This window comes from Sceloporus occidentalis, unplaced genomic scaffold, assembly GCF_023333645.1.
Source record: "Sceloporus occidentalis isolate IW3139 unplaced genomic scaffold, rSceOcc1.0.p SCAF_6, whole genome shotgun sequence".
Taxonomy (NCBI): Eukaryota; Metazoa; Chordata; class Lepidosauria; order Squamata; family Phrynosomatidae; genus Sceloporus; species Sceloporus occidentalis.
Window position 1 is genome coordinate 92,080,752 of NW_028316986.1, and position 25,156 is coordinate 92,105,907.

Sequence of the window (25,156 nt, forward strand, 5' to 3'; positions counted from 1 at the left end):
ATCTAGTTCCTTCATGTCTGCCTTTCCAAATCTTCTTCTGATTTCCTAACTATAGTTTCCATTTTGATTAATGTCTGAGACAGGAAATCTTTAACTGTTTCAGTATCTAAGAGGCTGTGCAGACTGCCCCTAAGGGGCAGCCGGCAGCTGCCTCCATCTGCACCAGATCAAGGACGCAGCAATCGCATGCTGCAGCCCCACTCTGGCCTTTCCAGGGCGCAAAAGGAGCAGCAAAAAGTGGCTTTTTGCACCTTGGTGAAATAGCTGCGGTGCTGCAGCTTTAAGGCTCTCCTTTGGTGCTGTGTCATGTAAACGCAGCACCAGAGGAGTGCCGTGATGCCATGTGGAGCAGCGCATGGCATCAAGCCGTCATGGAGGTGGAGGCAGGGTGTGCATCATATGGATGCCATGCCCCAACTCCTCCCCCAGGCAGGCCTTAATGGCTGGTCTGCACAGGCCCTTAGTTACCTTCCTTATATAAATCATCTGTTGTCTTTATTTTTATCTTCCTAATGTGTAGATATAACCCTGCTTTTGCACTTCAGTAGTTCTTCCAATTCTTTGTTACTTTCCTCAAGTAATATCACATCATCTGCATATTGTAAATTGGTGATATGCCTTCCCCCAATTTACTTGTCTGTTTTCTCAGAGTCCAATACTGCTTTACATAGGGTATGTTCAGCATACAAGTTAAACAGATTGGGTGATAAAATGCAGACTTATCTGATCCCCTTTTACAGCCGCTAGAACCACTAGGGAAGACTTTTTGGTGGTAGCTCCACCCACCCTATATATACCCCTAGCGTTCCCACTCTTTTCCCTCAGTTCCTTTTTGTCTACTGCGCTAGCAGCAGCGAAAGAAGTCATTATTAGAATTTCTCTATGGTTCAATTTAAAGCACTCTGATCTTAGTTTTGGCTTTGGATTTTGGCTTTTCTATCAGATTTTAGCATTGACATAAAGTTTTACTGGCTTTGACTTGGTTTGAGCTCAACTACTCTCTGTCTTGTGATTTCGACATTGTTTGATCTGCAACGGACTGACTTTGGATTGGTAATATGGCTTCACAGTCTATGTCACTTAAGCAGTGTGAGGAATATGGCGTGAAAATCCCATGGCAAGACAAACACACTCATTGTTTGCTGTGCCTGGGTGAGGGGTACCTCTCAGGCCAGAAAGAATTGGCTCTCCTGCCTGCAGTCGTTACATGAAAGGATCTTGAAGCCTCACGTGCCCCCAACTGCAACTTTCAGTTTCTCCACCTCATGGAATATGCCTGGCAGGCTGATGTTCCTCACTTGATTTCTCTGAGGTTGAGCCATGAGCCATCATCAGCAAAGTGACGACCCAAATCTGAACATTGACGCTCGACCAAGGCTGCTGAACCCGAGGATCCACCCACAAAAAAGCAGAAATCCTTGTCAACTGTGACCAAGTCTACCTCTAAGCCTTCTAAAAAGGCATCTGAGAAGGGAGAGAAAACGGATAAGAAGAAGAAGCATAAACATTCCTCATCCCACTCCTCTTCTAAGAGCCCTGGTGGCGCAGTGGTTAAATGCCATTACTGCAGCTAATCACTCACAAACCACAAGGTTGTGAGTTCAATTCCAGCCAGGGGCTCAGGGTCGAGTCAGCCTAGCACCCTTCTGAAGCCACTAAAATGAGCACCCAGCTCGTTGGGGGCAATTAACTTAAACATTGTAAAAGCCCTTCTCCAAGTCCCTTGAAAACTGCTTAGAGAGTGCCTAAGTGCACTGATAAGTGGTATAGAAATGTACTTGCTATTGCTATATTGCTATTGCTAAAATGACTAGATTGGATGAGCAGCCTGTGGAGAAGTCTGCACCCCTGGTACCATCTACCCAGTTGGTTGAGGCCCAGGTTGCTTCGGTATCTGAAGACTTTTTCACATAGGGAAAATTGGAAGGTTAAAGTGTTGCCAATGCAGGGTCATCCAGGGCATTAGGGACAAATTCACAGCACGCAATCAGTACAGACTCCAGACAGAAAGTGAGGTGAATCAAGAAATAAGTAAATTCGCAAAACTACTGTATTTGCATTTCCATTTTACTTGAAAATTTACTTTCACATAATGGCAGCCGTCTGAAAACCAAGCCTCCAGATGCCTCCTGTTCTCATATTTCCCAGGGTCCCTTGCTGTCCCCAGGAGAGGGAGAATGCTTTCTTCTTAAAGGGATACACACACACACCTTGTTCCCTCTTTCTGTCCTTTGTCCTGCAGCCTCTAATTTAGGGATCAGGTGGTGAGAGAAGACAGAGGGAGAGGACGTTTTGGAATTCCTCCTGAAGAGAAATGGAGGACATGTCCTGGAAAAGGAGGGCATCTGGGAATATCAGCCCTCACTGGAATCAGGCAGGTTTATGGAGCAGCCCCCTCATCTTTCTTTCTCTAGTGTGTGTGTGGTTTTAAGAGACTTTGTAAAGGGAAGCCTCAGCCTGCCTTCAACAGCTTCTGGGGCAAAGAATATTTTTTCTCCCGGTTTCCCCTCCCTGTGAAGCCACTGATCATTTCCTCCCCAACTAAGAGTTTGTGTTTTGTCTCCTGGGCAGGGAATCACAGACTTGTGTTTGTGTGCACTTGTGGAAATGACCGTTTGGAGCATTCCCAGAAAAGGTATTTCTAAGCTAGAAATGGGCATTTGTCCTCACCCGTTTGATAACCAAATTTGCATTGGACCCTAAGTAATGTGCTTTTAACCCCTTGTTGTGCTCTGTGTGTGATAACCACTAGCAAATTGGCTTGCTTTTCTGGGATGCCAGCATTTTAACCATTTTTGGAATGGAAGCACATAGGTCCCCGTGTGAAAAAATCCTGAGGGAAAATTAATCAATTCTCCAGTGCATCAGTCCCCTTCTCCAAGGCTCTTGTTGTCTCTCTTGGCCACTAGATCTCTCTCTTTCTCCCCAGGATCAAGTCCACGTTTGCCTTTTGGCTTCTTTGGTCTACCATCCCAAAGCAGATTTTTGCCTCGGTACTGACCGTCGATGTGAATTGAATCCCTGATCCTGTGCTGGTACTGACATTGACCAGCCACATGTACAGAGCCTTAAAAGTTTTCTACATGACTGTCTGTTTGACCATGAGACTGGACTTTATTAAATGCTGGTTGACCCAGAGTATCATCTCCAGCAATATGTCTACGATGTGCCTAAAGGTCCCCAGGGTTCTCCTACAGGTTCGGTGATCTTTCAGTTAGCCCCTTGTTCAAAGCTCCAACGATAGGGTTCTGCACAGACGGAACATCAAGCACTACCGTACTGTGAATCCTTGGTCGACAGACCTCTACCGGCACTTCCACACTCACCAAGTGCTGTCTCTCCTGCTTTGAATACCTCCTTGACTCGAATTGGTGCTCGATCACTTTCACATACTTTTGTGATACATGAGTCTGCCTCTCCAACTGATGATGTTTGTTCCTTTTTGGAACAAGTTATTAGAATGGCCAATACACTAGACTTGGAAGCAGTACACCACAATGCTGAACCTCTGGATTCCATCTACGAATGGATTCAATCCAAGTTTCCTACCCCTGTTTCCATCGGGCTTCTTCCATCAATGGCCCATATTGTCAAGTGTTCCTAGACTGCTCTGGCTACCATCCCTTGCACCTTGAAGAAGATCAACAACCTCTACAGGTTGACTCCTTCAGGCTCTTCTTGGCTTGTCGAGCATCTGAGGTCAAATTAATCTATTGTTAAAGTCTCCCAGTTGAAGCCAATCCTTTGTACATCCTGAATAGCTGTGGACGAGGAGGGCAGGAAATTGGATGTTATGGTTCGAAAGCTGTACTCGGCAGAGGCCTTGGGTCTCCATGTAGCCAACTACTCTGCTTGCCTGGACGCTTTACAGCACCATCTTTGGGAGAGAATGATTCTCCTCCTTGATAAGCTCCCAGACAAGGACTACCCCTTCACCCAGGCTCTACAGGCCGAAGCTCACTCTCCTGGGGCCCAATAAATCAACTCTGCCTGCCATTCAGCGGTTTGCATCTCGAAGGTCTTGTCGGGTTTAATAATAATAATAAATAAAAGCTTTATTTCTAGCCCGCCTTTCCAAAGATCAAGGCAGGTTACAGTGGTGGACTTTCCAGTCCAGCAACACACAAATTACAATAAAAACATTATCAAAAAATGACAATTACATTATATAAAACAATAACAGTAAAATAACAATTCCAGGCTAGCAACGATGTAATAACGGTTATAACAACTGTGAGGGGGAGAGGAATCACAACAGGGCTATTAGGAGTATGCCTGTTTGAAAAGATACATGTTCAGCCCTTTTTTAAATTGGGCTAGGGAGGGGGTCGAGCGGAGCTCGTCGGGGATCGAGTTCCAGAACTTAGGGGCCGAGGTGGAAAAGGCCCTTTGTGTATTAATAACTCGTCTAGCATCTGGAACTCTTAAAAGATGTTTATCACCCGATCTGAGAGTGCTGGGCGGATTATATGGAGAGAGGCGGTCCTCTAAGTACCCTGGGCCCAAGCCATTTAGGGCTTTATAGGTAATAACCAACACCTTGTATTGCGCCCGGAAGCGAATAGGCAGCCAATGCAGATCTTTAAGTACTGGTGTTATATGGCTGGCCCTGGAAGATCCAGTGACCAGCCTTGCTGCCATATTCTGAACCAGTTGAAGCTTCCGGGTTTGGTACAAGGGTTGCCCCATGTAAAGCGCATTACAGAAATCCAATCGAGAGGTTACCAGAGCATGTACCACTGTTTCAAGATCCCCCCCGGCCCAGGTAGGGTCGCAGCTGGCGTATCAACCGAAGCTGATAACAGGTACTCCTGACCGTCGCATCCACCTGAGATGTAAGGTGAAGCGACAAGTCCAGGAGCACCCCCAGACTGCAAACAGAGTCCTTCAGGGGAAGCGTTACCCCATCTAGGACAGGTGGACAAATCTCCAAACTCGGACCTGGGGAACCTATCACTAGTACTTCCGTTTTCTCTGGATTCAGTCTGAGTCTGTTTTCAGTCTGAGTCTGTTTTCCCTCATCCAAACCATTACCGAGTTTGATTGCCCTCCATCTCCATTTTTGGCTTCAAGCATCAGATCTCCCTCATCAGGCCTGGACTATGATAGAGGATATGTCCTTCAATGTCTCTGGCCTCTTTAACAAAGAGACGGATGAGAAGTTGGACCATGATTATACGACGAAGACTACTGCCAGGAAATATGGTATGTCTTCCTCCTCACCAGCTTTTGTTCTGCGTTGACGATGGGGTTGGCAATGACCATCCTACACCTAGTTGTGTCTTTACAGTTGTTTGGGATCGAGGAGGCAGAGGTTCCCATAGCAATCTTCATTCTCCAGCAGGCATAATACCAGCCAGCCTCTTTACTATCCATCTTTCAAGAAGGACAACCGAGGTAAAAAGCTCCTGTGACTTTTTCCTTGTGTGCGCTTCCTTCTCCGATTCACCTTTGGTCATAGACTTTCTGAGTATCTTCAGGTTTGGTCTTCAATAACAGATGATTTGTGGGTACTTACCATAATTGCTGAAGGCTATGCCCTCAGATTCAAAGAACTACCCTCTACGGTGGCCCTCCCCAGCCACGCCACTCGACGAAGTGTGCACTCTGCTCTCTAAAGGCACTATCGAACCCATGCCTATGTCTTGGGTTTGACACTGCTCTCCATCTACTGGGCAAGGAGAACAGACTGGCAGATCAACTCAGCCAATCCTTGAATTCATGCCACAAATGGATGCTTGATCCAGAGGTGACATAGAAACTGTTCTGTTGTTGGGGTACTCCCTGATTCAATCTCTTTTTGACCTACCTGAACCGTCAGTGCCCACAGTTTTGCTCAAGGTACAAAGCTTGAGGCTCGCGAGGAGATGCTTTCTATTCGAGTGGACAGGTTACCAACTGTATCCCTTCCCTTAGTTTCCATTCATCATCAGAGTTATGGTGAAGTTGAGGCAGGACAGATCACTTGCCATCCTGATCACCCCTTGGTGGACATGGCAACTGTGGTTTGTGCCTCTCCTACATCTGGCCCATGGGAATTACCTTTAACTGCCTTTGCATCCTGATTCCTCACCATGTATGACAGTCAGGTTCGACACCCGGACCTTAAGACACTTTGCCTCGTCGCTTGGCAGATTCAATATGACAGCATTGCCCGAATTTGAGCAGACTGTTATATAAGCAGCTCACAGGCCATTGACACAGAAGCCTTACAGTTTGAAATGTACTAAATTTCTGATATTTTTGACAGACAAAAATCTGTCCCCCTCTCAAGTTCTAGCTCCTCAAGTTTTGGAATTCCTAATGTTTTTAGTGGAAGCTGGACTCTCCATTTTTTCCCTTAAAGTGTTGCCTGGCTGCTGTCAGTGCTCAATGGACTCCCATCCTTCTTTCAAGATCCCATAATTTAAAAGTTCTTCAAAGAATTCATTAATCTCGATCCTCCATCGTCAGTACCGATACCAGCTTGGAGTCTCAAGTTGGTCCTTGTGCAAATTTCCAAGCACCCCTTTGAACCCATGGCTACAGCTGATCGCAGACTTCTCACTTGGAAGACTGTCTTTCTTGTTGCCATCACTTCAGCACACTGTGCACGTGAACTTTGAGCACTGGGAGTCGACCAGCCGCACCTTCATTTCCATAAGGACAAAGTTGTTCTCCATCCAGACATCATCTTCTTGCCCAAGGTGGTGTCTTCCTTTCATTAGAGCCAGGATATTGTTCTACCAACCTTGGCTCTGAATCTGACCTCTGGTACTGGATGCGTCCTACATTCACTTGATGTTCAAAGAGCACTCGCATTTTTTGTCCACCGTACTTTAGATTTGAGATGATCTGAGAGACTATTGGTCATCCCTAGTAATTCTAGAAGGTTCCGAATGTCTCTGCGTTGGTGCAGGAAGCCCATTTATTCAGAGATGACCATTTGAAGAACTACAGTTACAGGTAAGCAACCTGTCCTCCATATTGTGTACAGCGGAGCCTTGCCTTATGTAGGGATCCATTCTGGACCACCACCACCACCCCCTCATAAGGCAAATACTGCATAAGCTCAAGCCCATGGGGCTTGTGTTTGCGGCAGTGCAGTATGCTTGCGCCGCAGGTGCACGCGTCATTCAATGTACAGCAGCACAGCTGCCACGTAAACTGGAAGCCTCATATGGCGCACCCGCATATGGAGCAGGTGCATTGTACTAACAGTGATGTCTTGTCCAGAGCAGAGGTTATGCATCAGGAACTCCCATTACTTTTAAAGTGTTACATTACCCAATATATGTTTGTAATGTGATCCCTTTCTTTTTCCTGTCTCCAGTTTGGTAATCTGGCATTTCTCCTACATGGCAGGGGATTGTACTGGATGGTCTTGGTAGTCCCGTCCAACTTTATGATACTTTTATTCTTTCTTCATATATTGTAAAAGGCTTTCTTGTTTAATTTTGAGCATCATTTTGCTTGCATTGGAAATTAGTGCAATAGTCCAGTAGTTACTACAACTCCTGATGGTCCCTTTCTTGGAGACTGGCATATATACTGAATATTGTCAGTCTGCAGGGGGCATTGCTTTATTTTGCATATTTTTGGCAGCATTTTTGTTAGAATTTTGATGGATTCCATATCTACAATTTGAAATAGCACTATGGATAAGATATCTGTTTGTGGCGATTTATTCCTCCTGAGTGCTTTGAAGGCCTTTTCCGTTTCACTTTCTAAAACTGTGGGTTCATCTTCAAATGGTTCTTTCTTGAAGAAATCTGTAATCATTTCATCCACATTCGCTGGTGTTAGAGGCACAGGTCCTCTGTGAATGTGGAAAAACCACAAATAACAAAAACACTATGTTTTTACCTGAGAGAACACTTCTTAGGAATTTCTAGGTCCTACAGTGTGACTCTGTGGTCAACACCAGCCAGACATTGACCATAGACTTGTGCTAGAGGAGCAACTCTCTAGGGTCCTTCAGTGCGACTTTTGGTTAAAGTTGACCATAGAGTTGCTCTGGCAGACCTAAATATTCCTAGAGAGAATATATTAATAAAATTGATGAATAATCAAATCCGCAAAAGTCAAAGCCACAAATGTGGAAGGACAAGTGTTGGTAATGTAGGGTGTTCCCCTGCTGGTAGTATAGCATCACCATATTGCTGTAATTTTTCAAATCTTGTCGAAGAGGTCTCTTATTCTGTCTTTGTTATTGTCGCCTTCTATTTGTGTACATTAATACTTATAAGAGTTCTTTTTGTCCCAGCACACAGTTCACTGAACAGTTGCATTCAAGATTCTCAATATTTTTCTGTCCTTTTTTATTTCAGCTTTTTGTTTGCCCTTAACTGCCTGAAGAGTTTTGTCTGACATCCACTCAACCTCCTCCGCCTTTTTGGTTACAGATAGTGTCTTTCTGATTTCCTCCCTAACAATGGCTGCTTCTGCACCTCAGAAATAATCCAATTTGACACTTCTTTAACTGCCATGGCTCAATGGTATGGAATTCTGGGATTTGTAGTTCCGTGAGATATTTAGCCTACTCTGTCAGAGAGCTCTGGTGCCACAACAAACTACAATTCCCAGAATCCCATAGCATTGAGTCATGGCAGTTAAAGCTTACTTGCTAATTAGCTTACTTGCTGTTCACCGCTATGATCTTTGGAATAGCGGTATATAAATAAAACAAATTATTAAATTATTATTATTATTAAAGTGGTGTCAAACTGGATTGTTTCCGTAGAGTGAATGCAGCCAGTATTTCTGGCTGCAATCCAGAGTTCTTCACTACAGAAGAACTATACTAGAGAAACAAGCCGGTTTGACCCTTGACTTAATAGTGCAAATCTGTTAACTTGCTTTGCATTGAAAGATAATACAGTCGGCCCTTCTTATATACAGATTCAAGCATCCACGGTTTGAAAATGTTCAAAAAAGTATAAATTTCAAATATCAAACCTTGATTTTCCATTTTTTATAAGGGACACCATTTTGTTATGTCATTATATTTAATGGGACTTGAGCATACATGGATTTTGTTATCCACGGGAGATCTTGGAACCAAACGCCAGCGTATAACAAGGGTCCACTGTAGTCCCAAAATTAACTTCACTCATCTAGTCTTCCTTAACTAACCCAGTCTTTCCTCTGTTAATATTACACATATGGCCTAAATCTAATTGTTAGGTCCAATTGAAGTACATCCACTGAATGAATGAGAACTTGATATGTCAGATTTAACGTAAGTTGCATTCAACCACTGGGCCTACTTAAGTTGGAACTACAATTTCATGAAGACCTATAACTGTTAAATCAGTTTATAGCATGCACTAAGAGCTAACTGAACAATAAAGTATCTAAAGGGAATAAGTTTCACGTTACTTAAAATAACTTTTAAATGTATGTAGACTCTGGAGTGTTGCTGAATTCCCATTGTTGCCAGGATCGTATGTTGCAATGAGGGGAGGAAAGCGCACTATTTGGGTCATTCTATGTCCTCCAGCCCTTAGCATGTATTATAAAGAGAGCCACAAGGGGGAGATAGTTTTGTGGTTTGATGTATTTTTGCTGGTTTGCTTCTGTCAAGATGGCCAGTAGGTGGCATTCATGCAGAAGAAGTGCTAGTGATGTCCATACCTGTGTTTAATTTTAACACAGCCCTCACTGTGATTTTATTCTAAGTACTGTAAATAGTTCAGATCAGAAATACTTATTTATATATGGCCTCTCCATATTAAATAGATTGTAGATTGTAGATCTTGCCAACATTTCAAGACATCTTTTCCATCTGTTACATTTGAGTCTCTAAAAAATAAAACTCTGTGTAATTTTTCTTTTTAGAAATTATGCAGTCCCAGTAATTTGGTTTTGGGAATTCACTAATTACCCCCCCCCCCCCCCTTGCTTCAGGGTAAAAAAACCCATGCTGTTCGATAGATAAAAGTGGACAAAATGGAGTACTTAGAAAAGCCTAAATTTTGTGCAGCCTCTAAAATCTCCATTGAAAGTGAACTTTAACAACAGTAATGTAAACTCCAGAGAACAAAACTCCAGAGAACCAAGTCCTTGGATTTAGACTTGTTTTTTCTTGTATAAGAAATGGATCCTGAAAGTCAAGTATTTTATGCCTTAGCATCATTCTTTGAATCTTACTGTATTATTTCTTTGCACCAGAATGATACAGTGGTTTGAGGGTTGGGCTACAACTCTGGAGATTAGGGTTCAATTCCCTGCTCAACTATGGAAACTCACTGGGTAAATTTGGACAAGTCACACTCTCAGCCCCACAAAAAACCCTTAGGGTTGCCATAAGTCTGAAACAATTTGAAGGTACACAACAACAGCAAATAGTCCCTAAACTAACTCCTGAGTTCCTGTGCTGCCTTCCCTCATCCGGTTCCTTCTTGATATCTTGAAATACAAGCTTGTGTCATTCCTAATCATCATGGCCAATAGGGAAAGCTGTACTAATATAATAGTCAGAACATAAGAAACCTGTATTGAAATCTCACTCAGCTTTCTTGCTTAAACACCAATTGATGACTAGATAAACTGAAACAAAATCATATATTTTACAGGTATTTTGTAAGAGAAGGTGGCCAAATTGGAGGTTTAGAGAATTTTCTTTGTGTTCTTTACTTGTTTCCTGGAACCAGTTGTGAACCAGTGAATCGGGCAAGTGGATATATGCTAAAACTGAAGGAGGATATTCAGTCCCCCCTCCCCTCCCCCCCCCCCCCCCAGTAATCTGAATTGGGGAGGGAGAGCTTTGTAGTTGCTGGTCTTTGCTGGTCTTGTTATGCAAGTGTTTTGTGATTCTCAGTTCTCTGTTTAGTGCAAATCTTCCAAATGGATATTCATATATATTAAGTTAACATGGGCACTTTTTCACTAGTATTGTTATGGGTTGTGTCACTTGCCACCTAGTTTATTTTTGTCTCTTTCTCACTGAAAGTGCAAAGAAGTTCAAAATGTCTTTTAAATGCTTGTTTGTTGTGTGCTGAGGTTTTGGATAGCATTAATATACAGACATGCTTCAGTTAACAAAGCTTCTGAGACAGAAGTTTCATTTTCAAAATCTTTTAAGTTCTGCCCAGCCAACAATTTCCTCTTTGTCTTCTGTTTAGCAAGAATTTTTTTTAGCAGCATTAGTATTGTGAGGATGGTGAAGGAAGGCTGGGGGAAAACTTTATCGCTGGGTTGCAAAGGCATGTCTGTAGTAAACATCAAAATAAAGCTTGAACAGGGAAGGGCCAAGTTCTAGCCGGTCCAACTGTAGCTGTGTATGCCTCCTTAGAACAGGGACAACATTTTGAAATCCCTTACTGAGCATGCATGAACAACAAAACAGAGAAAAGGAGAGAGCAGATAATCCACATTAGCTACCCCCAGTGTGTTTTAAGAGCATAGATCTATACATCTGGGCAAGAGCCAGTGTGGTGTAATGGTTTGAATGTTGGACTATGACTGTGGAAACCAGGTTCAATTCCAGCTCGGCCATGAAACCCACTGGGTGACCTTGGGCAAGTCACATGCTCTCAACTTCAGGGGAAGACAATGACAAACCTTTGAGCAAATCTTGCCAAGAAAACCCCATGATAGATCAGCCTTAAGGTTGCCATAAGTGATAAAACAATTTGAAGGCACACAACAGGAACAACAAGAAGTTTGGCCACCAACATGGAAATTATTTTAAAATTGGAAGCTGGTGAAATTAAAAAAAAAACACCCTAGCTTGAAGTGGTCTCCAGGGTTTGCCTATACGATTAAAATACTCCTCATTCAGTTTGAATAGACTAAGATTCAGAGGATATTCAGGCTGGGGGGGGGGATTCATGAAATGAGCAGAAAAGAAGATTCCAAATGCTTTTGTTTACTTATGTGAGGCTTACCAGACCTGGTTATTTTATTTCACATGTGCATATCTTTTATGTATTCTTTAGCAGCATTGGTTATGGGAAGATGGTGACGGAAGGCTGGAGAAACACAAGCTTATAAAAAAAAAATGCTAAAACACACACACATTTGCTAAAAACATGTTCAAGCTTCTCTTCTTTTTTGTGGTGACAAAACAATCTCTATTCTAGCCAAGTTATTTCTGCCTCTGCTACCAAAGTTTCTGTTAAAGGAGTCATGCCTAGGAACACATCTACTTTGTTCAATGAGGTATACTTATATACCCTAAGCACATTGGCAGTTATTTGTGCAACATTTATATTACAATAAATGTTTTAAGATGTGATCTGAAAGGCCCCAGCTTTCAACAGTTCAGCTTGTACTGTGATTTACTTTGATAGTTGTGGTGAATTTGACCTACCACAGCTCTTGTCAACTGATATAGGTTTCTGAATTGTCAATTAGAAATGCATGAAATTGTGGAGGAAATGTATCATTTACAAAAGCTCTCTCTTCCTCTTTTTTTGTGAACAGCTGCAGAAATACAAAGAGTACTGAATCAACTGGGAACACAAGACACGCATGAATTGCGGCAACAGCTGTAAGTGCTTCATGAGATGACCTTTGATTTGACTACATTGAGGATATCTTCTCAATATGTGTTCCTGCGTTACCAAACTGCTCAGCAACTTTAAAACATTTGCCAACAAAAAGATAAAGTGTGTGGGACCAAGTTATGTTTATATGTTGATGTTAATTCGTCAAGTTATGTTATTGGCACTATTAAACACCCAGATGGTATTGGAAACAGCAACATACAAAGCTAACTAAAGCTACTGAAAGCTCAGCCCATTTTCATATTTGCTGCCTTTAGCATCTTGGAAATTGTTATCATCAGGTTTGTTTCATGGTACAGTCGGCTGATTTTGATGAGTGATATAAATGTGTAATATAGCATGGCATAAAAAGGAGGAGTGTACTCCAAAATATTACAGTGACTGCTGGGGATGGGGGCATTGCAGTAAAAATGTGTTACTTCTGCTTTGTGGTGTTTATAGCAATAGCAAGTGCATTTCTATACTGCTTCTTGATGTACTAAAACCTGGAATGACCTGCTGGAAGAGATTCATCAATTATCCTCACTCGAGGATTTTAAAAAGGCGACAAAAGCCTTTCTCTTCCGGCAGGCCTTCCCCGATTGATAATGTCCAGAACCATTTGAATCCCCCTCCTTTTATTATTTTCCTTTTATTATTTTTATTATTTGCGGTTTGTTTTTGTTTTTTGTTTTAATTTTGATGTATTGTTATGTGCTTTTTAACCACGTTTTACTGTTTAATTTTATAGTTAGAAGGGAGGGTTGGGCCGGGGTCTTGTGGGGCTTGTTATTTTTATTATTGTGTATTGTATGAACTTTGTTGTTACCCGCCTCGATCCTCAAAGCGGAAGAGGCGGGATATAAATAAATATTATATTATTATTATTATTATTATTATTATTATTATTTTACTATGCGGTTTACAAAGTGTAAGCTAATTGCTCCCAACAAGCTGCATACTCATTTTAGTGACCTACAGAAGGATACCAGACTGAGACAACCCAGAGCCCCAGGCTGGTATTGAACACACAAATAGGTATCAGTGGTGCATCTGGAGTCTAAGTAGATAATAAAATTTAAGATTCATTTCAGCAGAAACTTTAAAAATGTTGTTGCATATAACTATGCAGCCATAGTTTTCTGTTGATGGTTATCAATAGTACTCAATCCCTTTTTGTGTCCTGTTCATATAGCAGAGATAGTATAAACTGCATCATATATCAGAGATAGTATAAACTGTATCGTGAAAGAACAGACTTACCATAACTGTTTGTATCACTCTGCTGTGTCATATATTCCCTCCACCAACTTTGACCTGGGCCTGATTGCCAGGACCTGACCAGAGCGATTGGAAAATCAGCGCCTGGTATTTAAAGTAGAAAATTTGCATGATGGCATCATTCTCTAGGGAGACTTTTCTCTGTAATGCATAGGGGGGAAAAGATGGTAGATTAGGAGTGAACAGCCCTATATATCTAATAATTGGTAAATTTAATAGTTCTTTTAATGGAACCTTGTGGGCCACTTGAAAATAGTGCCTTGAATGGGTTGAAAATCATACATTTAGAATTAATAACATATAAGCACATAATTATCCCAGGTTGGTTTTTTTTACCAAATGCAGAAACTGAAGATGTGTTCATTTCTTTTCCTGGCTATTCCTTAGCTTAGCCATCTTTACAAAGCCAAATTTAGGAGTGGGAAAATTTTTTGGTTTTTTATTGTTGTTGTTAAACAACAAAGATAGTGTCCATACAAACCAAAATAAATGTTATTGTCCCACTCCCTCACTGATCTGTTTAGATGATGCACGGGGTCTAAACAGGTAAAACACGGGCCCAATGCACACCCCAGGATGATTCTCCAGAGTAAAACGAACCTATTTTGTCCAAATCGGGGTGGAAACTCTAGAGCAGTATTACCCAAACTTTGATCCTCCAGGTGTTGTGGACTTCGTTTGCCAGAAATCCTAAACACCTTGGTCCACAGTCAGGAATTCTGGAAGATGAAATGCAAAACCATCTGGAGTACCAAAGTTTGAGAACCACTGCTCTAGTGAATACCTTTAATGTGAAGACTGCATACTAATATGGGGATAGGGAGGGGGCAATGGCAGACAGGTGAGCTGTTTGCCTCTTCTTGCCCAGAACTCCAGCTCCCCACCATTGCTTTCACATTCAAGTTCACATAGTTCCTCTGGTACCATTACTTTTTCAGATGTGGAGATTGATTGCACAAGGGCACATTAGCCCAACAATACCATTAATATAGTGTACAGATAGAATGGCTATTGCCATTTCACAAGCCATGGGAAAAGAAGGAGAGGGGTCTCTTGGGGAGTGTGCTGACAGTGCTACTGGTATTGGTCTATTGTGTGTGCCAATTGTGTGGGCAGCTGTTCCTCCCCATGGATCTGAATGCCCCAATGGTAAGCCAGGTTTTCCTCTCAATGCAGATCTGGCTAAAGAATCTGAATCTCTTAGGGATTTAGTGGATTTCACCCAGTGATCTGCCAAGTGGATCCTGGTCTTCCTGTCCATGTAATAGTTCAAGGCAAGCTCACAGTTGTCAGCCACAATATGCTTTGATTCCACAATAGAACATGCTGTTCTCTTTAGAATTAATAGGTATTTTTATTCTTATTCTTCAAAAGCAGAATCTGTTATCCTCCTTAAATAGTGAATTTTTATATACAGTTGGAACATTTTGACCATTACATTACTTCTTCTTTCTTACCCCACTGATGAATATTTACATATAAAAATATTGACTATGCCTTTCATGACTTTTTTTAGCAATCTTCATTGAATAACTAATCACATTTGAAAACAAAATCTGATCCTTTACAATTCTTTGCCCTTGGTTTCCATAGAACTGTAGACAGTAGACATTTGACAAATGTCCAGTGTTCTAAATCCTAGCCTGAAGATTTCTTTCTGACAAGATTGGTCAACAGTACTGATAATATACCATATATACTTGACTATAAGTTGACCTCATATATAAGTCGAGGGCAGGTTTTGGGGCCAAAATTATGGATTTTGATTTGACTCTTGGATAAGTTGAGGATAAAACTTAGGGAAATACAACAAAAGATCTAAATGAAGAAGCAAAGGAAAACAATGCCAAAGAACCTACAAAATTCTGGCAGGCATAAAAGTCTTGGCTCAAACTAAGGGCTGGGTGGAAGAGAGGAGGTCAGTGCTTTTGGGACAGATGTACTCTTGCCTTTCACCAGGGGATGATTCCCTTTTTAATATGAATTAAAGTAGTATTTACATTGACCCGTAGATACATCGACCTAGGTTTTTGGGGTCAATTTTTTTCACTAAAACTTCTAGACTTATACATGAGTATATACAGTAATCCAGTACCTGACTGTAACTTTCTGTTTTAGGCAGCAGAAGCAGCAGTATACAAACCAACTTGCCAAAGAGACAGACAAATACATTAAAGAGTTTGGATCTCTGCCTTCAATAACTGAACAGGTATAAAATATGAAAACCACTTTTGTGTATTTTTTTCATTTACATTTTCTCCTGATGTATATCAAAACACAAAGCATTGACAGAACTTCATAGTATTTGATGTAATTAAAAGGCCAAGTGTTTCTGAACTACTAGGATTATAGGATTTATTCTGGTGCAGGCACTTAGATTATGATTATTTTAATCACATTGACTACAGTCTTGTGCACAACTAGGCTGCTTAAATCTTGTTGATATTAAGCAGCCTAAATACATGCAGCATTGTAACTTCTCTGTTTACACTGTGCATGTGCATTACACCCAAAATAGAACTAAGGTGCCTTTTCAGCAAACCCTCTTAGAGATGACTGCTCAATCTCCAGCTCTCTGTTTTTGTGTGTAAAAAGAAAATAATCAATTTATTATCAATAAATCCAGAGTGGGGTAACTTTGGCAGGCCGAAGGGCCAATTCTCTGATAAGTACCACCTGGAGGATGCATGGACCAAAACACAGGGAAGCAACCCTAGAAGTGGCTGGAGACTTGCAGGAGGAGCAATTCAACTTTCTTATTGCCAAAAAGAGGCCAATTATGGAGCACCAGGTAGGGGGAATTAAGGTCTGCTTAAATAGTTCTGGGAGCTACATCTGAAATCAAGGCCACACTTTACTCACACCTGGTGTAGATGTTTGTCAGGTTCTTGCTTTGAACCAAAAAAGGACAGTGCTCTACAGAGGTTCAACTGGTCGGCTGAAGAAATGCCTTGCTTTGTTAATTACCTTTCTCTTCTTTCAGCGTCAAAGAAAAATACAAAAGGACCGACTTGTGAATGAGTTCACTACAGCCCTTACAAACTTCCAACGAGTCCAAAGACAAGCTGCTGAGAAAGAGAGAGAACTTGTAGCAAGAGTGCGATCTAGCTCGAGGGTGTCGGTAAGTACATACAGTGGGCCCTTGGCACCCTCCCCTCCGGAGTATGGAAAAAAATGTGTATGCTTAAGTCCCATTCTGGCAGCTCACTCCCATGCATGGTGGGTCACATATGCCTGCGCCAGACACCATTTTGCCCTCTGGGGCTTGCCGTACATGTAAGCTCAAAGCCGCAACGTATGGTGCAGGCAGACTGTATTAACCTATGTATTAATAGTAATAGAAGAAAATACAATTTTTCCCGTTTGGTGGCCCACAGAAAGCCTTTATGGAAAGTTAGATGACCTTAGCAATGGGCTCAAGCAGATGGGACAGTAGGAGAGGCCTGCAGCTCCTGCCCTGGTTGCCCCAGGACTACCCTGGGACCATGGCAACCAGACACTGTGGTCCCAAGGGAACCTGCTGCCGCAGTCCTCAACAGGCCGTGAAAAAGAGCGGTAAGAAATCGTTCCTTTCATGGCCAGTTTTGGGCTGCATTTGGCAACCCAGGTACAGCCTGTGTGTGGCATTTGAGCAATTCAGGGGCATATGTCATGTGCATGCCCTGCCCTCAGATCAGCCTGACAATGGCCCTTTTGGGCCATCTGTTTGAAATGATACACAGGGTGGCTGATGAGGGGGAAGGTGGGTTCATGCCTAAAATTGTACCCCCCTGCATTCCATCCCACATTGTTTTGGGGACAGGATTTTTCATGCATAAAATACTGTACATTTAATCTGTGGATGTAAATTATTCAGTTATTTCATTTTTGAAAATGAAGATGAATAATTTCTGCAGTTTTCTTTCTGCTACAGACGTTCACACAGTCTGCACTTGGTATTAATTTATCCTGAAGTGTTTGGAGAAATTATAGTGCAAAAGCCACTGTTTCCAGATAACCACTTGTCCAAGATTTTTTTCACAAAACAAGTTTGTTGTTGTACACAGAACTACATCACTTTCTTTGTAAAACACTACATGAATTCTGTAAAATATTACCACCTCTGTGTTATTCTTCCTGACCAGATTTCCTTGGTCGGGAAAGCAATTTTTCAGTTGGTAAAAAAATAACAATGATTATACTTTCCATCTTGATTGAGTAATCCTGATTTAATTGTTTGATGCATTTTTTTCCTGTACAAACTTCACAGGGTGGAGCCACAGAGGAAAGCTACAGAGAAGGAACACTTGTCTCCTGGGACAGGTAAGAAGGGCTATAACACCTGATAAATATGTCATTTATTGAACATAAATGAAAACACAATTCCTTTGGGTTAGTAACCCATTAATCCTACCTACATTTTCTTTTTCTTTGCTTCCACTGTGTAAAATTTTTTCCATTTTTTGTCACTCTTCTTTTACTTCCACCTAAATACTTGCTCAGCCTGTAGCTAGGGTAGGAACCTGTTCTTTTTTTACTCTGCTGGACTATTGTTCCTCCTCTCCTCCCCCCCCCCCCCCATTTTTTCTTTTGTTGACCTTTCTCTTCCCTTACCACAGTACTTGTTCAGCCTTTATTTGTCCTAAATCAGTTCCCCATCCTTACTAGGCACCAGAGGTTGTCAGATTCAAGTTCCAGGTGTGTACATATTATGCAAATTACTTTTATTCAGATCATGTGCTGTGTTTCAAAAGGTCTGAGTAGGAGAACTAACAGATTGTATGGGTACATACTCAAAAATACTCCTTTCAAAAATGGTTTTAAAATAAAGGACAGAAGGGTGGCTATTCCTAGTTTGTTTGCATATAATGGAAGAACATTTGGTGAGGGATATTCCTTGCCATTCACTATGACAAGGTCAATTACCTATCCTATCCCCGTGTGGTTTGCTGCACATTCAGAACACTTTTTGGGAAAATGGATCTTTCTAGTGACCGGGGGAGAGGGTACAGTCAGCCCTCCATATCCATGGATTCTGCATCCATGGAATCAACCATCCACAGCTTGAAAATGTCCCCTCTCAAAAAAAACAAATCCAAAAAACAAATCTTGATTTTGTCAATTTATATAAGGGAGACCATTTTGCTAAGCCACTGTATATAATGGGACTTGAGCATCCATTGATTCTAGTATCCACAGTAGCTCTTGGAACCAAATTCCAGCAGATACCAAGGGCCCACTGACTTGTCATTGGCAACCAGATTTGTGTACCGTGATAGATCCTTTCTCTGCCACAGAGGTATCAGTGGCAGTCACAAACAAAGCCAAAAAGTTGAAACCTCATTGATAATCATTTAAAAAACAACAACAATATTGCTATTCCAGCATTCTAATTTATAAATCTCTTATGTTGTGAAAAAGGTAACCATGGGGCAGGAGAGGGTTAATTATTGGACACCAAAAGTGGCGTGGCAACTAGAACACTTTTGCACTTTGACTCATTTGTTCAAATTTGCATATATGCAGCTGACATGATGGCTGAGTTCTGTATGATTTTTATATCCTATTCATGCTGTATAGTGTTTACACATTTGTTGTTCATGTGTGCCTTCAAGCCATTTCCAGTTTATGGTGCCCCTAAGGTGAACCTATATGGGATTTTCTTGGCAAGATTTGTTCAGAAGGGGTTTGCCTTTGCCTTCTTCTGAGACTGTGAGAGTGTGACTTGCTCAAGGTCCATGGCCGGGCGGAGATTTGAAGTCTGATCTCCAGAGTTGCAGTCCAAAGCTCAAACCACTACACCACATTGACTATTTTTAGGCAATTACATATTATTTATTCATTGTATGTTTTTTATTTTCCCTACCAAAGTTAAAGTAGGTTACATTTCAATCAATATCTAGTAAACAAACAACGGTCTCAAATATTAAGAACTGTGTGTGAAACAAATTAAATCCAACATCAGCTAAAAGTCCAGAGGGCATACAAATGAAAGCTGGTTAGGATGTTATTTTAGATTGCTTGTCAAACAATGGTATAGAGGCACCACTGGAAGATGGACAGTGCTAAGCAGGAAAATCCTATAGCTGAGCTACAGTGACAGATCTTAGCAATTACCTTTTGCTTATGTGATGGTTACTGCTGCTGCCTGTTGGAATTCCTGTTGGGAATGCATAATATTGGACAAAGCCAATATTACCCAAAATAATGTTTGAAATTAGGAATGGGTAACCTTTGGCCCTACAGATGTTGTCTAGCTGCACCTCCTTCTCATCCCTCCCCATTATCTATGCTGTTTAAGGCCAGTGGGGCTTGCAATTCTACAATGTGTGAAGGGTCACAGGCACCTATCACTGTTTAAAATATTGAAACTATCATTTTGACTTCTGCTACCAACCTTGATTCTTAGGTTCAGCTATAGTGGGATGAAATACTATATTGAAGGAATCTATTCACGATAAATTGAGCAATATGTGCAGTCTGTTGTGTGTATGTTTCACCTAGAAGTTTGGGGAGGTGGGAGAAAGAATTGTACAGTTGCTCTTCCTTCATGCTTTTTCATCATCACTGTAGCTGACAGTACAGTCTTGTGTGTGTGTTTTTACTCAGAAATAGGCCTCACTGGGATCAGTGGAGCATATTCCCAGATACATATGAATACGGTTGTAGCCTAGATATATGAAAGTGGACCAGGAGCCAGGCTGCCATATTTTGAAACTTCCCAGCTTACTTTAAATGAACCTTTCTATACACAAACATTCACTTTAAAAAAATATATTTACAAACAAAACATGACAAAGAGTATACTAAAACAACAACAAATGAAAATAATGTCAGAGATGATAAACCCTCAAATGTGGTTATTTCACTGAAAAAGCAGAAATTAAACCATAACCCAAAATAATGCCCTAGAAATTATAGACAAATGGTGCGTACAGAGATCCTGGAAGACTTCTTTCCATAAAAAAATTACATATTATTGGGGGATGTCTAGAAACCAAGTATCTCTGGATATATTCAGTAAATGGATGCCAAATCGTGTGGAAAGTCAATCCAAGGTGTAAGCCTCTTGCCCTGTTATTACTGTCTGCAATTTTCTCCATTAAACACAGGTCCCAAACTCTAGTCCAAATATTCACTTAAGTCTTCTCTCTCTCTTCTCTCTTCTCTCTCACAGCCTCCCAAGAGTTGGGAGGCCTCTCTAGTGGAGAAGTTCCCAAGGTGGCACACAAAATGAATCAATAAAACTCAGAAATGAAAATGTAAAAACAATTAAAATCATTACTTTAAAACAGGGTAAATTATTTTAAAGGCCTACAAAAGTGTTTGTTTGTGTATACATATTAGTGTGTGTGTGTGTGTGTGTGTGTGTGTGTGTGTGTGTGTGTGTGTGTGTGTTGTGTGCCTTCAAGCTTATGGAGACCCTGAGGTGAACCTACCATGGGGTTTCTTGCAAGTTTCTTCAGAATAGGTTTTCCATTGCCATCTTCTGAGGCTGGGAGATTGTGACCTGCCCAAGGTCACCCAGTGAGTTTCGACGGCTGAGCAGGGATTCAAACTCTGATCTGGCCAGATACATATCTTGAGATATTTATTTCTCAGACACCTCAACTAGAAGCCTTTCTGTGAATCATTACATATTAAAAGCCTGCTTAAACAAAAAAGTCTATGTTTGCCTTTTCTTTGTTGTCACCAAGCAAGCCTGTGACAGTCGTAGGACCAAGTGAAAGCTCTCCTCTGTGGATCTTAAGATTCTGGCAAGTTCACATAGGGAGATGTTCAGTTGGACACAGATTTAATTAATTTAAACACTTTGGGCATTCTCCATTTACTTTTATTTACAGCCAACCTCAGACTCAAGTACTAGATGAAGAAATCACAGAAGATGACCTTCGTCTTATTGAGGAGAGAGAGTCTGCCATCAGGCAGCTTGAGGTAAGCATTTTTGGGGAAAACTTTAAAGTACACCTTCAAGGTGTTTTGGACTATAGTCCCCATGATCCCTGACCAGTGGCCATGCCAGCTGGATCTTATGGGTGATATAGTCCAAAACATCCAAAGGGTACAAGAGTGCTCACTTCTGATTTAAGATCAAGAACAGCACATTTGTTGAGAGGTCCTTGTCATATGCAGACTGTTCAGTTATGGATTCTGACATGATTCATTTACCTGGTGGCGCAGTGGTTAAATGCCTGTACTGCAGCCACTCACTCACAAACCATAAGTTTGTGAATTCAATACCAGTAAAAGGGCTCAAGCTTGACTCAGGCTTGCATCCTTACGAGGTCACTAAAATGAATACCCAGGTTATTGGGGGCAATTAGCTTACACTTTGTAAACCGCTTAGGGAGTGCTTAAGTGCACTGATAAGCGGTATAGAAATGTACTTGCCATTGCTCTTTACCTGTAGATCACATTTGGGACAGCATATGGCATTGTCCTATTTTGCAAAACGTATGAATTGTTTCTTGAGTTATCTCTACTTTGTCTGGTGTTACTTCACTAACCCGCTCAGTCAAGACAGAGCTCAACTGTGATTCCTGGCCAAACCTGGCAAGATAATACCCCCTGTTCCCACCTTTTATCTTCTCTGTGTTGTATTGATGGATGAAAACTGGAGATTGACATTTCTGTAATTGTAAAAGAAACTAAAGCAGGAGCACAAAGACTAGATGTAAGCTAGTACTTTTGAACAATAGGATACTAAATATCTATACGTTGGAACTTAAGGACTCTGTTAGGCTTGTCCTTTAGCTCACTGAAATTAATAAATTTTATTATAAATAAAGGCATAAGGTCTTAGAAGGATAATTATTGGGGTTAGATGCAGAAGTAATATAATGAAATAGGCAGTGTGTTTTAAACATTATTTTCTATGATTTTGTAATCAAATCACTCTTTGCCATTTGTTCTCTCTCTTTTTTCTGCCCCAGCTGTTGAAGACATATGCCTGCAATTGTACTCATAACAGGTTGTATAAATGCAAATTTCTGTATTTATAGGCAGATATTATGGACATCAATGAAATATTTAAAGATCTGGGGATGATGATTCATGAACAAGGAGATGTAATAGGTAAGCAGACATCAAGGTTTTTAAATAACGTCTTGAAAATTTGTATTTTAATCATGTTTGGACACAATAGTTACAGTACTTTAGTTTGTGTTAATCCTGCAAATCTAGAATTAGTTGCTTTCCACTAATCTGACAAGTTGTAAAACAGGAGAAAATCTAGAGTTAGTTGCTTCCCACCAATCTGAAAAATTGAAATACTGTTAAACAATCATCAGAATATCATTATTCACATCCTAGAAAGTTTTGAAGTTATAGTTGTGTATTATAACTTGAGACTGTTCATGATTATGTTTTGGAGCTCTGTCCACCTAAGTGTTACATTGTAGTACAAGAGTTAATAAAGTTAAACTGTTTTTCTTTTTTAAAAAATTAAAATCTTCTGTGAAGTTCAAAAAGCTGATTTAAAATTAGAAACCATTTTTAAAGGACCATGCATGTTTATACATATTGGTAAACAGTGTAATATTTAGGGATTATCATAGCACTCTTATTGTTGTCCCCTTGTGTAGTTATAGCCCATTTTGACAGATGGTTACAGTCTTTTATTTCCACCTTTGCTGTCTGCATTTTTGGATGAAGGATACTAATTGTGAAGGAAAGTAATGCCTGAAATGCTACACGTGTTTATGAGAGATAATGTATAATTATTTTGTTGTTAACTGCCTTCAAGTCGATCTCGACTCTTGGCTACCCTATGGATGAAACATCCTCAAGATTCTCTGTCCTCCACTGCTCTGCTTAATTCCTGCAACCCCAGACTCGTGACCACCTTAATAGTCCATCCATCTAGCATGTGGCCTTCCTCTCTTCCTACTTCCCTCCACCTTTCCCAATATTATTGTATTTTCCAATGAGGCCTTCCTTCTCATGATGTGTCCAAAGTACAGCAGCCTCAGTTTGATCATCTTGGCTTCCAGGGAGGTTTCCGGATTGATCTGCTCTAGGATCCATTTGTTTGTTCTTTTGGTTGTCCATGGAATCCTCAGCACTCTTGTCCAGCACCACATCTCAAATGAATGGATTTTCTTCCTATCTTCTTTCTTAACTGTCCAGCTCTCACATCCATACATGGTAATAGGGAATACAATGGCTTGTATTGTTGATATTCCTTCCTCCTATTTTCACTCCTCTTTCTTCTGTGTCCAAGCCTGCTTTTCTTATAATATGTTCTGCATACAAGTTGAACAGATAGGGTAAAAGGATACAGCCTTGTCTGACACATTTGCCAATTGGGAACCATTCTGTTTCTCCATATTCTGTTCTGACAGCAGCCTTTTGTCCTGAGTACAGCTTCCTCATTAGGACTATCTGATGTGTTGGTGCTCCCATGCCTTTAAGGGCATTCCATAGCCTTTTATGATCTATGCAGTCAAAGGCTTTGCTATAGTCTATAAAGCACATGCTGATTTTCTTTTCGAATTCCCTGGTGTGCTCCATTAGCCATCGTATATTTTCATTATGGTCCCTAGAGTCTCTACCTTTCCTGAATCCCACTTGAGCCTCTGGGACAGGGGTAGGCAACCTTTTTGAGCCGGGGGCCGGGTTGCTGTCCCTCAGACAACTGGGGGGCCGAAGCCAAAAAATAAATAATTAATTTAATTTAAAAAAAAAATATATATATATATATATATATATATATATATATACACACACACACACACACACACACACACACACATACACACACATACACACCAGGACAAATGTAGGACAAAATTTTCAAATGGAAGACACTTTTTTTAAAAAAATGGAGGACACGCAAAAAAATTTGCTGATTTTTAAAAAAATGTTAATATAAATGCATGTTTCTGAGGCTTCTATAGACAATTGTCCCCCAAAGGCCCTGGCGGCAATCGGCAGCAGGACTGGGCTGGGGCCGGTCCCAAGGCCTCGCCAGGCTGCATCCGGCCCGCGGGCCGCAGGTTGCCTACCCCTGCTCTGGGATTTCTCTCTCCATGTATGATTGGAGTTGTATGTTGCAGAATTTTTATCATGATTTTGGTTGCAAGGGAGATCAGTGCTATTTTCTTATAATTGCTGCAGTCTCTTGTGTCTTCCTTTTAGTGGATGGGGATGTATATTGATCACTTCCAATCTGTTGGCCATCATTTTGTTTTCCATACTGTTGACATATATTGGTTAGCACTAGAGCTGACTCTGTCAGTGTGGACTGCAGCATTTCAGTTGGAATATCATCTGTTCCCAGTGATTTGTTTTTCTTTATTTGCTTGTAGTGTGTGTTTTTTTCTGTCATCTCTGGGTTTTTCTCTTGCTTTTTGTTTATTGAAAGCATCTGTCTGCATTCTTCTTTTATTGTGTCCCTGGCTTCAGACCATAATTCCTCTGGTTCT

General features: G+C 41.0%; 1 protein-coding gene across 1 annotated transcript in view; it reads left to right on the plus strand.

Moving 5' to 3' along the window:
- Window positions 1-25,156, plus strand: part of LOC149311105 (syntaxin-7-like) — a 62,852-nt gene that overhangs the window by 27,675 nt on the left and 10,021 nt on the right. The window contains exons 3-8 of the mRNA XM_089530353.1: window positions 12,409-12,475; window positions 15,870-15,960; window positions 16,735-16,872; window positions 18,001-18,053; window positions 21,575-21,665; window positions 22,733-22,805. Of these exons, the coding sequence (XP_089386479.1) occupies window positions 12,409-12,475; window positions 15,870-15,960; window positions 16,735-16,872; window positions 18,001-18,053; window positions 21,575-21,665; window positions 22,733-22,805 (513 nt within the window). The remainder of the gene's footprint in view (window positions 1-12,408; window positions 12,476-15,869; window positions 15,961-16,734; window positions 16,873-18,000; window positions 18,054-21,574; window positions 21,666-22,732; window positions 22,806-25,156) is intronic.